General features: G+C 39.9%; 1 protein-coding gene across 1 annotated transcript in view; it reads left to right on the top strand.

Moving 5' to 3' along the window:
* LOC104271878 (DENN domain-containing protein 1A-like) overlaps window positions 1-14818 on the top strand; it is a gene marked incomplete at both ends in the record, with an annotated part of 102486 nt that overhangs the window by 40204 nt on the left and 47464 nt on the right. The window contains 2 exons of the mRNA XM_009866693.1: window positions 115-164; window positions 5460-5579. Coding sequence (XP_009864995.1) covers window positions 115-164; window positions 5460-5579 — 170 coding nt within the window. The remainder of the gene's footprint in view (window positions 1-114; window positions 165-5459; window positions 5580-14818) is intronic.

Genomic DNA, 14818 nt, shown 5'->3' with positions numbered 1-14818 from the left:
TTCTTCATCTGTCTCTTATTTCTTCAGGGCAAAGTTGTGAAATTGTGTGATGTGGTTAATATTAGATTTATTGCTCCCAATAGATGTATAAATTATCTCTCTTTCTCTCCACAGGAAGTTCTACAGACTTTGACCAAGTTTTGTTTCCCCTTCTATGTGGACAGGTAGTGTTAGCTTTTCAAACTTTACAAGAAAATAAGCTTGTCAATAAAACCACTGTAGAAAATAAAAACCATACCATTCTTAATGTTCTGTCTGCTTGGCTGTGATTTAAAGCACCCAAGTGCAAATTATAGTCTTAGAATCGCTTTATCCTGGGGTTTTTATGGGCACCGTCAAAAAAAAAAGTTTTAAAAGTTTGAGCTGTTCAGTGGCAGCAGTAAGAGTGCATTTTGTTTTACTTCTCTGTGATGCTTGGGTGTGAAAATGCTCAGGTAGTAATTGTCAAATATGTGTATTAATAAGAAAACTTTATTTGAGTATATATTTTATTTCTTAGTCGCCAAAATACAGGCAGAACAATGGATTAAGTGCTTTCCATTTAAAGGCCTCTTGATCTTGCTGGAATGCTGGTGCTTTACCTGGTGGCTACTTAATGTTGCTTCTAATTTTGTGGAGAAAAACTGTAAAGTTAGTTCCAGCTGATTTGACGGGAACGGAGACTATTTAATTCTTGTAGTTTAGAAAACTCCAGAACTTTTTTAGTTTTTTTGTTTTGCTTTCACTGTGACATATTTTTGATGGTTTCATGAGAAGAAGGGGCATTGAAATTTTGAAAGAATGCACTACTGCTCATACCATCGACGAGCACCAATTAATTGGGTTCGAATTGCTTGTCGTAGGTCAGCTAGCGCACGGATGATGAAACTGACCTTAAACTGTGATTAAACTGCTAGAATTCTGTTCTCATTTCAGTGAAATCTGTGATATTTACAGTAGAAATTGATTTTCTTTATAAATCAACAACCATTTCTAGTATCATTTCTCGTTTGAGCTATTGTCCAATTTTGTTTTAATTTTTTTCATTTTCCCTCCACCCATAGGCCAGCTGGTATTTCTGAGTTGTCTTGAAATACTGGTCAGTAGATTCCATGAACGGGAGGAAGTCTTACAGTGCTTCTCTGGAGAGAGGAGCCTACGGAACAAACCCAGGGCTGCGTTTGTCCTCCAGTGTAGTGATCTGGGGGGGAGGAAGCTGAACGCCTGAGTGGATCGTGCTGATGATGTTCTTTCAGCCCTCGGGCTGGTTCCTGCAGATCAGGGTTGAGAGACGTTGGTGAGGCGCTGCTGGAGCCAGCCGTTATTACCAGTGCCTCTGCTGCCCTCGATGTGTATATAAAACGAGAATTTGAATATCCTGGGCTGTCAACATGAGCTACTTAACAGGTGCTTGTTGACTTGGATGACCTTTAAAAGCCACAAATAGTACTTATAATTTGGAATCTCCTTTTGCTGATCATCTTCTGCCTTGTCTAAGAGGAGGGAGCAGGGAAATACATCTATTTGTCTCATGTGTATGTTTCTACTAGAAATATTTATGGTTACTCTGTGTAGGTTTATTGTACCTAGGGGTTTTGTTTGTTCTGTTGTTTGTGTTTTTTTCCCCTAGCAATATAACATTTTGAATGATAAGAACACTGAAAACCCATATGGGGTGCAAATGAGAACATAATGAAAAGTGATTCCCATTTCTGGATTTGTTTGTTTGCCTGAATATCACAGACTGTCACTGAAAAGACTCTAAGCCAGCCATTTTGAACGTAATGGTGAGATTGTAACCCAGAGCATACTTAATAATTTAAAATTTAGAATGGACTTTCAGTACTTCAGAAGGTGGAGGATATCCCAAGTTAAGGGCATGGCAGCAGAAAGGGGTGCGTGTTCTCTTCTTGGTGCAGAAAAATACACGCGCATGTGCATGGCACGCATGCATAGGGGTGTGTGTAGGTGCATATATGTAAGTAAATACTTGTTATAGTCCTCTGTGATATAAATTTGAGCTGACTTTGAACCATGTGCGGGAATTAACCGGCCAGTTACAGCAAAAAGGTAAACGGTCTTGTATCCCTACATGCACATGAATTTTTAATACGACCGCGATCCAGAGAGACGCAGTGCAGCTGGGAATACCTGCTCTGACAGGCTCTTCCTGGAACTCAACCAGTGGTGCATTTGCACTGGTTGATCTTCTCTTTCCTTATGCACTTTGAACCAACTACTGAGCATTTATACATTTCTTATATTGCATTTAAAAAAGCAGGTAACCCCATAATGAAATTACTTTAGCAAATGCTTTAATATTGCCCTCAGACTTCTCAGGAAACACTTCCTGTACTATGAGATGAAATAAAATTGCTTCTAGAAGAAATGCAGTCTTTAGTTATACGTCAGACACATCTTACAGAGTTGACTAGCACTCTCTAGTGGGATTTTAGCCCTCTGTATGTGCCTGAAAAGTTGTATTTTGGATCAGATCTGCAGTTACTATAGTTCTTTGTCCTCAGAGTGTTTTTTTTTTTAAAAAAAATATATATATATTGCCTTGTTCATTCTGAGCAAAAAGAGAAACACTGAAGTGGTTTGAGTAAAGGCCTTCCAAATACTTAGGGACTGTCCCCAGTTAAGTAGGCTGCCTTGTTGTTAGCAGTGACAATTTTAGTACTCGCATCTCTGGAATGCTGAGAGATTTTAACATTATTATTTTTAATGTAGCACTGGAGGTACTGGCTCATTGTTCAAATAACTTAGGAACATGGAATAGTGCCTTCCGTTGAAATTATACTCTGTGTAAGATGTCTCTTCAGGATCTGTGGAAAAATGATTGGTACAAATTACAATGAAATACTGATACAAGGGATCAGAAATGCATAGTCATAGAATCACAGAGTTGTTTAGGTTGGAAAAGACCTTTTAAGATCATTGAGTCCAACCATTAACCCAGCAATGAACCGTGTCCCTGAGCACCACACCTACATGACTTTTAAATGCCCCCAGGGCTGGTGACTCCAGCACTTCCCAGAGCAGCCTGTTCCAACGCCTGACAACCCTTTAGGTGAAGAAATTTTTCCTAATGTCCAATGGAAATCTCCCCAGGCCACCTCCTCCTGTCTTATCTCTTGTTACTTGGGAGAAGAGACTGACCCCTCCCTGGGCCTGATGTGGGATATTTAAGAAATCACTCTTCCTCTCTCGCACCTTCTCTCCAACCCTCCCTTCAGACTGCTGGGGATGAGATTTGTGGTGCTTCCATCCTTCTCCCCATCTGAAAATAGAGCAGTGGATCTTAAGTACTGACATTAAGATCTTAGGAAAAGCACTTTTTATGTTGGGAAAACTGACAGCTGAAACCTGAGCAAGACCTCTCAGACATATTTAGTTTCTGCAGATCACATAAATGCTAGAGTCTTTAGGTTTAGTTTGGAGGACCTTAACAACTTGTCACACTTGTTTAATAAACAAGTTTCTCCCTGCTGCAAATGAAGCATGTTTTTTTTTCCTTGTTCCATAATTTTAATTGTCAGCTAGAATGCTATTTCTCACACTTGCTCTGCTCTGAACCTTGTTAAAATTAAGCATATAATCCTCTTTTAAAACACCGTACTAAAATCACCATAGTAACATTACATCCAAGCTTTACAGATAAACCACAACACCAATAAGGGATTTTTGGGTATCCCCTGGCAGCTCAGGGTGGTTTGTGGAAGTGGTTGCTCTGTTGACATTTAGATTTCCGTAGGATGATGGTACTTACACTGTCTAATTCTCAGACTACTGAAATGCTTTTAAATGTCTGTCTTTTGTTCATCTGTGAATTCGGAGCACTTTTTCATCTTCCTCACTGCATGATTTTCCTTCTCTCTTTGGAGTGCATGGAAAGATTCTTCTCTGTGAGCTGGACAGCGACATCTTTCCAATCCAGCTTTTATTTCTGAACATCTTTTTTTTTTCTCTAGGCACTGACTGTATGATCTCTCACATGAGTTGTTTGTTGCCTTGTATATGGTATCATGGAAGAGAATATTTGCTTGCTTTTAAAGCTTGTGGCTGTTAGTTCAATGGGCTTGAATTTGTTGGGTTTTTGTTGTTGCTGTTTGTAGGAGTGGCTTATAAAGATGCACATGTAAATGCTAGTCACTTCTCACTAAACCTAAACTGTCAGTATAAGGTTTCAGATCTGAAGTGGGATGGTATTAGTCCAAACTTCACCCTTAATGTCACAATATCTGTTAAACAGTAAAAGGACATCTCTACAAACTGAGAGTTGGGCTTGGTTCGCACAGAATCTACTATCACTGCACATAAGCCTTTGTCTAACTTTAAACAAATGTGGTAATATCTCAAGAACATCTTTCATTTTGTTAATAAAGAGCATTCCAAAAGTGCTGTGCTTTAAATGTAAAGCATCTTATTGTACTATTTCAAGCGTAAACTGTTAGTGGTAAAATATAGATGTAAGTTACAATATTTTTAAAGACATGAATTTTTAAATGCTGGGCTCTGGGGTTTTTGTTTGTTAGTTTCAGTGGTTTGGTTCTTGATTTTTGTGTTGTCTGTGGTTTTGCTTTTTTGTTTTGGTGGCGGTTGTTGTTGGTTGTGGTTTTTTTGTTTTGTGGTGTTTTCCGAAAGTGTGTTTTTCCAGTTTGGGCAGATTGTGCTGTAGCGATACTTCCCACTGTGGCGTGTGGGAGCCAACATCTAGGAATGTTATTAGCTCCCCTGTGCTATTCTTCAAGAGCCAGTAAGATCTTTACTTGTGAAGCAAATGACATAATTTTGAAAAATCATATAAAAGCCCATCAAAATTATTTCTGTGGTCGTGGCTGGCTGTAGCACAGTGTACTTGCAATTCTAGATTCTCTTCTCTTCCTTTGTGCACTGTTCTAGTCTTCCTTGGAACTCAATGCCTGGCTGCTAGAGTGAGAGGGAGTCGCCTGGCATGGGCCCACTTGCTGGACATTTTGGAGTGATGTGTCTGGCATACATGCAAAATTGGTACATTGATAATAAAGCTTCTACAAATTAATATCCAAGTTTTGAAGAAGCTTATCATGTTGTTAAACATTGTCTTGCTCTTGGAGTAAACCAATTCTTAAATGAAAAGCAATAAAGCAATAGGTTATGTGAGAGAACATGGGTTTGATTTGTACAGTGGGGACTGCATTGAAGATGGTCGATAGTCATAACCATCTTCATTTGAAGATCAACACATTTTAAGTATCCTCCCACACTTTAAAAATGGGGAAAAAACCCAAGCAACCCACAACACCACTTCTCCCTCACCAAGCAACTAGCTCAACTAGCATATTTAAGTTTCTAGAGGGTGTATACTTTCAAAGTTAATTTCTCTAAAAATCTATGCTTAAAGGGGAAATGTTGCAGGTTCGATGACTTGGGCTAGATACTTTCGACACAGAGTTAGCTCAGCATTAATATTTTCCTCTTACTCTCTTCATTTTCAGCCATGCAGTTAACCAAGTTGGGCAGAACTTTACATTTGTGCTTACAGACATTGACAGCAAGCAGAGGTTTGGATTCTGTCGCTTATCTTCTGGAGCCAAGAGCTGCTTCTGTATCTTAAGGTAGGTCTGTGGTTTGGCTTTTGGCTGACTCTAGGAAACAGTGTTTGCCTTTGCTGTGTTACACTGCAATTATAATTTCCAGCTGTTCAGAATTACTTTCCTATCTGGTCCTTGAAGTCACTGCTCTTCTGCAGAAGTGATGCAAAATATCTTGCACTTTGAGTTGCTCTGTAGATAACTGTATTTGTTTGTAGTCAATGTTCTCGAGTTAACAATGTGGAAAAAAAAAGTCTGTTTGCAGTAATTTGATATGACATAGCATGATGGCAGCTGTTATCTTTAGCTGTCACAGCTGATCTTGTTAAGACATTTTGTGGACATTTGTATATGCAAGTTTTATTAACAAAGCATCTGTTGGTAACTGAGAGAATGTCACTGATGCTCTTCATATCCTAAAAGTTTGTGTGCCTGAGCTTTACTCTGTCCCGTTGAGGGCTTTGTGAATTTTGTCGTAATAAAGACCTTTAGTGGCAGTTGGGAACAAAGCATTTCGTGTGAAATGGGCAGAGGCTCTGTCAGAGTAGTTTTTGATGACCTCCCACAGACACGTTGGGATACAGTTCGTAACTTTCTGTTTACATTTGCTGCAAGAAAAGATGCAAGTAAAAACAGTTCTAATACCTACTAATCGTTCCATTAAGAACTAATACGGATTGAAGATTTCCGCATGGCATCTGGCCTGTCTTCTTTTAAACAAATTAAAGAGTGGGTCTTCTTTCTGGTTTTTTTGCGTATTTGTGAGAAACTGGAAGTTTCAGAGCAATGGCCCAGGTAAAGATAGCTCAGGTGACTGATCAGCTGCTCAAGTAGTCACAAACAAGGACAGTTTCTTCTATGAGCAATTGTAGGCATCTGTCTCGATCATCTCTGCTTTGCTTTTCATGTGAGAGAATCCAGTGTAAGAGCAAGAGGAACTTGCCTTTGTCCTACAAGGACTCTTGCGTGTGATGGAATGGGACCTTTGGGATTTATGTTATTGAGTGTGACCCTTCTGGAGAATTTCAGGAATAATGTTGCAAACTACAAGCTCACCTCTCAAGTACAAGGACACATTTCATTGGGTTGCATACAGCAACGCTGTGGAAGAGATTTGGGATTGATACGTGTATTTAAAATGAACATCTAGTAGGTGTTCCAACTATTATTAGCTATGGCAATCCAGCAATATGGACCGTCTGCTGAAGACAGGAAGGTATTTCCCCAGCTCATTCCCCGAAGCTGCTGCCCTGTCTGGTCCGGGTGCTGATTCACTCTCATGTGGGAAGTGTCTGTTACACAAGGTAACTTTTCCTGATTAACAACAAATTAAAGGGGAAACACAGTTTAAGAAGAAAATCTGAATGAGGAGTAGTATGAGTCCCTTCTTGATCTCTCCTGGATAAGAGTTCTTTGCTGTCAGCTCCCTTATGTTGAGTGAATGCCCAGAAGAAATGGAGGAGTTGTGTTGTAGTTAAATGCCTTCTGCTTCAACTCATAACCAAAAAAAAAAGAAAAAAACAAAAAGAGTTCCATTACAGTTACAGCAGTGGGTGAACTGGGACTTTTAACTTCATTCGTATTGCTTCTTCCTCCTGTGAACTAATGAGAAAATGGAAGTTCATTATTAATACAAGCAAACGTAAGTTTTAGAGGATAATAATGGAAATCAGCATTACATGGATTCGCTTGCTTTATTCCCAGAGTTGCAGCTGCCATTGTTGATGTGAATCCTCTCTGTGTGAGGATGGTATGAAAAAGCAAATGGCGATGAAAAGAATGTTTGTTTGTTTGTTTATTTGTTTTGGAATTGCAGGTTGTATGGCAGCAAGCTTCCAGTATTCCTTACTGTGCTCACAGATAATATAAGAATCAAGTGATATTGTTTATTATTAGAGCTTATATTTACATGTTTATTGGTCAGAGATTTTATGGGTCTGCCCATGGTGAAATTGTTTGGAGGTGGAAAATCGTTTGTTATTGAAGAGGAACGGGAGAAAAAGGAAATTCTGTTCACTCAGCTGATGCTTTAAAAAAATTTTCTGCAGAGGTCTGGAAGCAAAATTTAAAGCTTCTCAGCTTTAAAGAGAAGCTAGAAGTCAAGGACTGGACTTGAGAGTTTCAAAGTTACCCAGAGACTTTTTCATGTGGATGCCAAGTACAGCGAGGTGCTTGGCGGAGTTCGACAGCAGTGGAGTTATCCACATGGATGTAGCTCCGGTGGCCAGCAGAAAGGCAATTGCATTTTACAGAGCAACTCTTCTGCCTTTTCTAACCAGTACTGTTTAGAAATCTGCTCTCCAGGTAATTTTCGTAGTTTTGTCCCTGCTGTGGTTAGCATCACACACATTTCTGGAAATCTTTCATTAAGGTTAAGATCTGCATCTTCTAGGTGTTCTGTGATTTCTTTTTAAACGTAGAACTACTTTGTCTATTTCCTTTTTTCTTCACTTGCTTTCTTGCTAATGGTGACACCCCAGCGATCAAATCCTGTAGTCTCATCGCGCTGGAGAGCGGTGCTGGTGCCCGGGGACAACTTTCCGCTTCTCGGGCAGCAGAGGGCGGGCAGAGGCACAGACCAGTGCCCCGCTGGGGCGTTTGAGGTTCTGAGCCCTGGAGTGAGTTCAAAAAAACCTGCAAGCTCCCAGAGCACACATCAGAATCTCCTGGGTAACTTGGAATTCTGGGTTGCCTTTTTCAGTGCAGTATGCTACAAAACTCAAAATATGCTTTTTAATTATTTTCTTTTCTAAATGATGAATGCATAGTAAGTTGAGAGCTAGTGTCGAGGCATCAAATTCTGGTTTCTAATTTGGTAATTTTAATAGTCTAAAAAATTTCCACATCCAAAGATTTTTTTCTTTCTAAGACTTCATTTAAGGACTTCAGGATTTTGGCTGAAATTAATTAAATGCTATTGGCTATGCATTAAGAAGCTGGACGCTGTTTGGATTTTTTGTTGTTATTTCTAGAGGTTTTACTGTATTCTAACTTTGCATCAGTTTTGGCAAGGACTTTTGAGGGCTAAGAAGGTTTTTTGTTGTGTTTGTTTGTTGTTTCTTTGTTTGTTTTTTTAAAAAAAGAAGTTGTGGAGACATTCCCAAACTGCTGTTGCTCACTCTTCTGAGACATCCTTTTCGAGTCCTTAATCAGGCATATCCCCTAGTTTTGTTCCGGAATTTCTGTGCTTCTGTTCTTTCCTTAGGGCAAAAGAATCTGGAAGGTGTCAGAGAGGTTCAGAATTTGTTCGTGATTGCTGTTGCCCGCTAATTGCAGTGTGCTGAAAGATGATGTAAACATACTGATCGACTGATATGATCTCAGTGATAAAAGAATGAAGTAACATTTAAATTTATCTGCTTTTGTATGTTCTTAAAGCATATAGGTGCTTTCTGATTCTTTTCTGATTCTTAAGAATTTTGCATGCTCAGGCTCTTAATTGTCACTTCCTCATTGCTTTCACTTGTATCACCTTACTGGCTTATTAATCTTTTCCAGTTTCTAGCAGCTCTAGCTGTACAAAACTCCCCAGCAGCCGGTTTGTTGGTTACCCTATGGACACTGTCGGTCAGTGCCTCGGCAGTATTTGACTCCTGGGATGCAGAACCCCTAAGAGGCACAGGCATTGATGGATTTCAGCATTCTTTGGGTGGGAATGTAATGCGTAAACCAATTCGTATTAGTATCAGTAAGCAGAGTGAAAAGAGTGTTTTATGCTCCAGTCTGGTTTCTCAGAGCTTAAGTGGACAAACACTTTTGTGTGCGGTCTGCTCAGAGGGGGACAGAGGTAAAAACCTCGCAGCTGAAATTGCTGTAAGCACGATACTTCCACTTGTGCTGTTTCTAAGGGTCTGAAGATGGCTGGAGGAAATGTAGGTGGGCTGTGTAAAGCTATGAAGAGCCCACTGAATGCGTGAAATCCGAAATTTTACGGAGACATTGAAACATGAATTTCCTTTATTTTATTTTTTTTCCCTTCAGAGAAAGATCAAGTTTGTGTATGAAGATTTTATTTAAAAATGCTGATCAGTTTTCATTATAGCTGGGTTTTTTGTCCTGACTTGTACCTGGTGTAGAGTCCCAGAGCCTGACAACTTTGTCTTTCTCTGCAATCATGAAGGAAGAAAAAGTTCTGCTTGAGGAATGTAAAAAATGTTGTTAACTCAGTCTGAATACTTGTTTTGATATCCTTATTGCATAACGTTTGTACAATAAAACTAACAAGTTTAATTTTTTTAAATATTTTTATCTTTTGTGTCCTGAACTACTTCCAAAATTCAATGTAAGGACCCAGTTACTGATGCTTGAAAAATTCTTCAGGTTGTAAACAGATGGGTTCCAGTCATTTCTTCACATGTCTGTTTATATTCTGACTATTTGAACTTTTAAGTTACACGTTTGTTGAGCACACTGCTTTTAAATAAAAAATAATGGCAACATTGAATGTATGGCAACCTATTTATATGTATGAGCTGGTTTAAATGTAAGTCAGTATAATGATTTCAGGTTATATAACATAATAAAATGTCGACCTGAATAGCTCTATTTTATTTTCATATTGATAAAAATATCACGGGCGTGTTCACCAAGTTGACCCTAGTATTAAAATCTATAAATTTTTTTATACGATTCTTCACTGATTGTATTTAGATAATATTTTACAAGCCCAGAAAGCCTGGAAAATATATGATGTTACTATTTCTTCAGTTAAAAAGCTGGACAGACTGTCCGTTACAGTTCTGCCTTTCAGTAGAGTCAAACTCCTAAAAGCTATGGCAGTCAGAAGTCAGGGTACTTGTCCACTGATGCAGATAAATCTGTTGCCCCGTTAAGGGCAGTTTCTCCAGATATGTGATTTGAGCCAATTTAGTGCTATATTGAATTTACAAAAATTTCTTTTTTCCAGATCTGGTGAGAACAGCTTTGGGCAGTGTTAGGTAAACGCTGGCAGACCGTACACAATGGTTCCTCCGTCAGGGGCTGCCTTTATGCTGCCTTCTCCCTACGTACCGAAACCGGCCGCGGCAACGAGAGCCAGCACTGTCTGAGCAGAGCACGTGGGGGCGGGCGGGGACGGTGTTTTCTGTGGTGCCACTTACGGGCTCTGTTACCTGCAGGCCCCGGATTTATGCCCACTTGGTTGATGTAATTGGACTTGGTGGGCAAGGACTCTCTCGTTGCCATAACCATGTACCTTGCCTTTTATTTTTGACTATTTAGTAGAATTTCTGTTTGACCTGTTCCACTGTTAGCTATAGCACCTTTCTGACTGCCTCAAGGAGCAGTAATGATATAAGCCAAAGATTTCTGTCTTGCTGCAGGTTTTGTTAAAGTTAAAAAAAAAAAAAAAAAGTACTGGGAGTTTTGCTTTGGTTCACAAACTGACTGGGCAAAGCTACTGCCTTACGAAGGTGCTATAACCATGTGCAACTCTGATTTCTGTTCTACTTAATTTGAAGTTTTCAGTGGGTATTCAGCTTTTGTACCCAAAATGAAAATCATTCTTCTGAAGTGAAATGCAGAAACATTTGTGTGGAAATCCCTCTTGGCCGAAATAGCTAAGCTCTGCACCACTCTTTTTCTAAGATAAAAAGAAATGAATCTATAATAGTTTGTGACAGATGGCAGAAAATGTAACTAACTGAATGTGATTCTGTATGGAGTTATTTGAGGTTTTTGGTGTGATTTGTTGTGAGTTCCTCTCCTCCCCCCTTTCCTTTCCTTTGATTGCAGTCTTTGTCCATTTATTCTTAGGATAGAATAAGATTTCTGAGCAGGGGCCTCTCTTGTGGTGCAAAGTGAGAATTGTTTTTAATTGAGCAGAAACATGTGGAAGGATCAGGAATATCTCAAGGGATTACAGAAAAATTCCAAATTTGTACTACTTACAGCTTGTGTTTAGAGCGGGGTCTGCTGGGAATAAATGTTAGTTAGTGTGACCTGTGACCTTAAAAACTGTTGACATGGATTTCAGCCAGAAACTAGCCACAGAACTCCTTTGTTAAGCTCATTCATAGCTCCTTGAAAACTCTACTCAGTGAAAGTTGCCAGCTCAAATCTAAGGAAAGCAGGGCCTTTTTTTTTTCTTTTTTTTTTTTTTCCCATGCTTTGGAAACAGTGGACGCCCCTTAACCAGCAAGACTTCTTTAATAGGACTGCCTTGCCTAAACTTGATTGGAATTGACAGCTTCCTGGCTCGGGCTTGCCAACTGGCAGGGCACTGATGCAGAGGGGACAAACAGCTTGAAGGGCCTGTGTGCCACTGTTGGTGTGCGCGCCTCCCTCCCCCGGGCACCACGCTGCTCTTGTCATACCTTCGCAGGTAGAGAAGAAAATCCCACACCTCACGCGCTGCTTTTACTTCCCCAAATCTCGCAGCTCTTTTGAGGGAGCAAATTGAATATTTTGGTGGGTTCTTGTTTGAAAATAATTGTCCCGTTGTCTTCTAGAATTTTCCCTTTTCACTGATTTGGCCAAAAGCCACAGAAGAACGTTTACACGGTGAAGGGGAATACATTGAGGTTTTAGAATTTTGACTGGTTTGCTGGATTTTTTTTTTAATATGTGGATGTGTAGTACTTAAAAGTCTGATTATCCCACTATAAAAGGGTTAAATTTACAGGACTTCCTTCCTGTGCACTCACTTCTCATAAGTTTTTCCACGTAATGGGTTTGGTGTGTCTTCCCCTGATTCTGTGGTCGGGTTCGTTGTCTGAGCTACAGGAAAGTTCACCTGACTGAAATTGTACTTCTGAAGTAAGATGCACCATCGCCTCACATGTAGTAGCAACATCGCTTACTGTCTGGTGATAAGAATAGGTACAAAATGGGATGCAGGAAGGAGAATAGAATTTTGGGGGAATTTTAAGCTAAAAAAAAAAAAGTATGCGAACCGAAGTAATTGTAATGAAGAGTCAGTGAGCCAGGTGGCCAACTGAGGTAAGATATCTCTGGCTGATTTACAGTGAACGTTGCGCTGTTTCTCTACTCTGGGGCTAAGTCCCGCTGGTTCCATACCCTTTGAGCAACTTGCACTGTTAAAACACCCAAATAATGTAGTTTTGATTCAGGTGTTAGTTAAAAGCTTGATTTTTTAAAAGTGTGTCCTACCTGCGGCTGATATGTATTTTGGAAAATCTTCCACGGGATTTTTTTCAAGAAGCAAACACTAGGTGCAAAGGTGGATCAAGCCCGTTGCTCCCTGGGGCCGTGCACGGAGCAGGAAGGAGCGATGCTCTCCAGGGCTGCAGGGAAGGGCAGGGGAGGAACTGGAAGCTGCTTCCCCACTGCTGTCATCCTCTCCCATTGAAGGCGTAAGGTTCTTGCCCTTTTTTAAAGCTTTTCTCATCCTGTTTGAATTCTTGTGCTGGTTTTTGTAGCCTCAGAGCAGTGAACTTCCTGAACTAATTCCTGATCAGTTGAAATAATTTGGGTTTCACTGGATTCCACCCACTTCTCCAGAGGTGACTCTGCTGCCTTCCTGCATGCACCAGAGAGCATTTTGGTCCTGTTAGTGAGTCAAGTTGGACAAAAGGTTGAGCCTGTAAAAATTCTTTACCAACCTATGGGAATTATTAAATACTGTAATTAGAAAGATTAATTTTGTTGTTGTTGTTCTAAAATGTTCCAGAGCTGTCCTTTGTGAAAGACTATTTACAGGTGAAGGAGAATAATGAAGGACATCCCATTCTCACTTGAGCTGGATGAAAGTTTGGAACATTAAAAAAGTGCGGATTTATAATGTGTGTAATGAACTGGTGTTAATAGGAGTTTTCTTATGTGGAGTATACAGACTATCACAGTAATGACAAATAAGTTAATGTACTTAGTACTAGTCTGATACATGGCAAGGCTGAGCCTTAGATTTCTTCTTGTTAACTAGAACTTCTTAACCTGGTTTTGGGTTTCTTTGTTTTTCCTTTGCATACATAAAAGTAGAGTGCTAGGAAGTCTATTTCGTGACAGGTAAGAAAGACTATGCTTTTATTGATTGATTTCTTTATTTACTGCACAGTAGGGAAGACAAGCGCCCCTCTATCTGACTGTGTCCTGCGCTGAGGAAGCTGTGACTGAGCTATTGTTTAGGCTGTTGCTGCTTTCCCGCTGGTACGCTGGTGGTTATTTTGCCTCGTTGCTCTTCCCAGGCATTGATTTCAAGGAGACCAATTACTGTTTTTTGGGGTGTTTTGTTTGTGTCGTGTCCTGCTCCTCCCTCCATTGATAAATATAGACAGCTCAAACTTTAATTTTAGTATCATGGAGTGTGGGGGAAGATGGAGAAGGGACGTAGCACAGAGAACACCACGGTACCCGGAGTGCCGAGTCCCGAACCCGGCTGTCATTTGCGGCAGATGCAGCAAGCGTACGGTCTTATGACCATTGACTTAATTAAAATGGATTTTGGATGCTTTTTCTGGGTAAGGTCGGGTTGCACTTAGTTCATTGTAGCCTGTGTGAGATTGGTGCTTTTACCCATTTATGTCATTTTATTTTATAATTATTCATTTTTCAAGTTTATATATAATCCACTTTTTTAAAAGGAGAGGAAGAGAACTGATAATGAAACTAGGCTTGCCTACAACAGAGGAAGAAATTATTTTGCTAATTTAAAGTTGTAATGACAAATCTAGGCTTAAGGCAATGACTGCACGTAACCCCAGAGCAGAGATATCCTTAAAAAAACCCCCACAACACACAAACAAAAAAATTCCTTCCATCTCTCTTTCTCTTGATTTCTTTCCTTCCCCATTTTGCTGTTGGGCTTCTCTTCAGACACAGAAAAATATTACAGTCAAATTAACCAAGAAAAAAGTCCAGACTTTCTTTTAGGATGACTTGCTGCAGTTTTGTGGTGAATGAAATGGTAATAAGCTAAATCAATGTTTTGCTTCCATACGTATCTGTATGATGCTTTCAAGCCTTCCAGAAGGACGTTCGGTAATGGCTGGAAATGCTGTGGAATGCTTTGTGGCCGATCTGTTTGGTCCTCGCGCAGTATCGACCCGGAAATCCCCGAACTACTGAAAACGCTTCGGAGATGAAAGAAAATAGCAAACTGGTTCTGTTAGACATTGGCAAAGGCCACAAAAAATACATGTATAAATCATGAGAAATTGGATCTTTCAGATTGAACAGTACAACAAAATTCTACCTGATAGAAACGCTGTTATTGAGCCTCTGCCTGCCTTCTGCATAGATTTTGTTATTATTTTTAGCAGTGGATTCAACACAGCCGTTGAGCGTGAAGCTGCAAATGTGTCTCA

This window comes from Apaloderma vittatum, unplaced genomic scaffold, assembly GCF_000703405.1.
Source record: "Apaloderma vittatum isolate BGI_N311 unplaced genomic scaffold, ASM70340v1 scaffold16383, whole genome shotgun sequence".
NCBI lineage: Eukaryota > Metazoa > Chordata > Aves > Trogoniformes > Trogonidae > Apaloderma > Apaloderma vittatum.
Note: the sequence above shows the minus strand (reverse complement) of the source record. Positions and strands in the feature narration are given on the sequence as shown.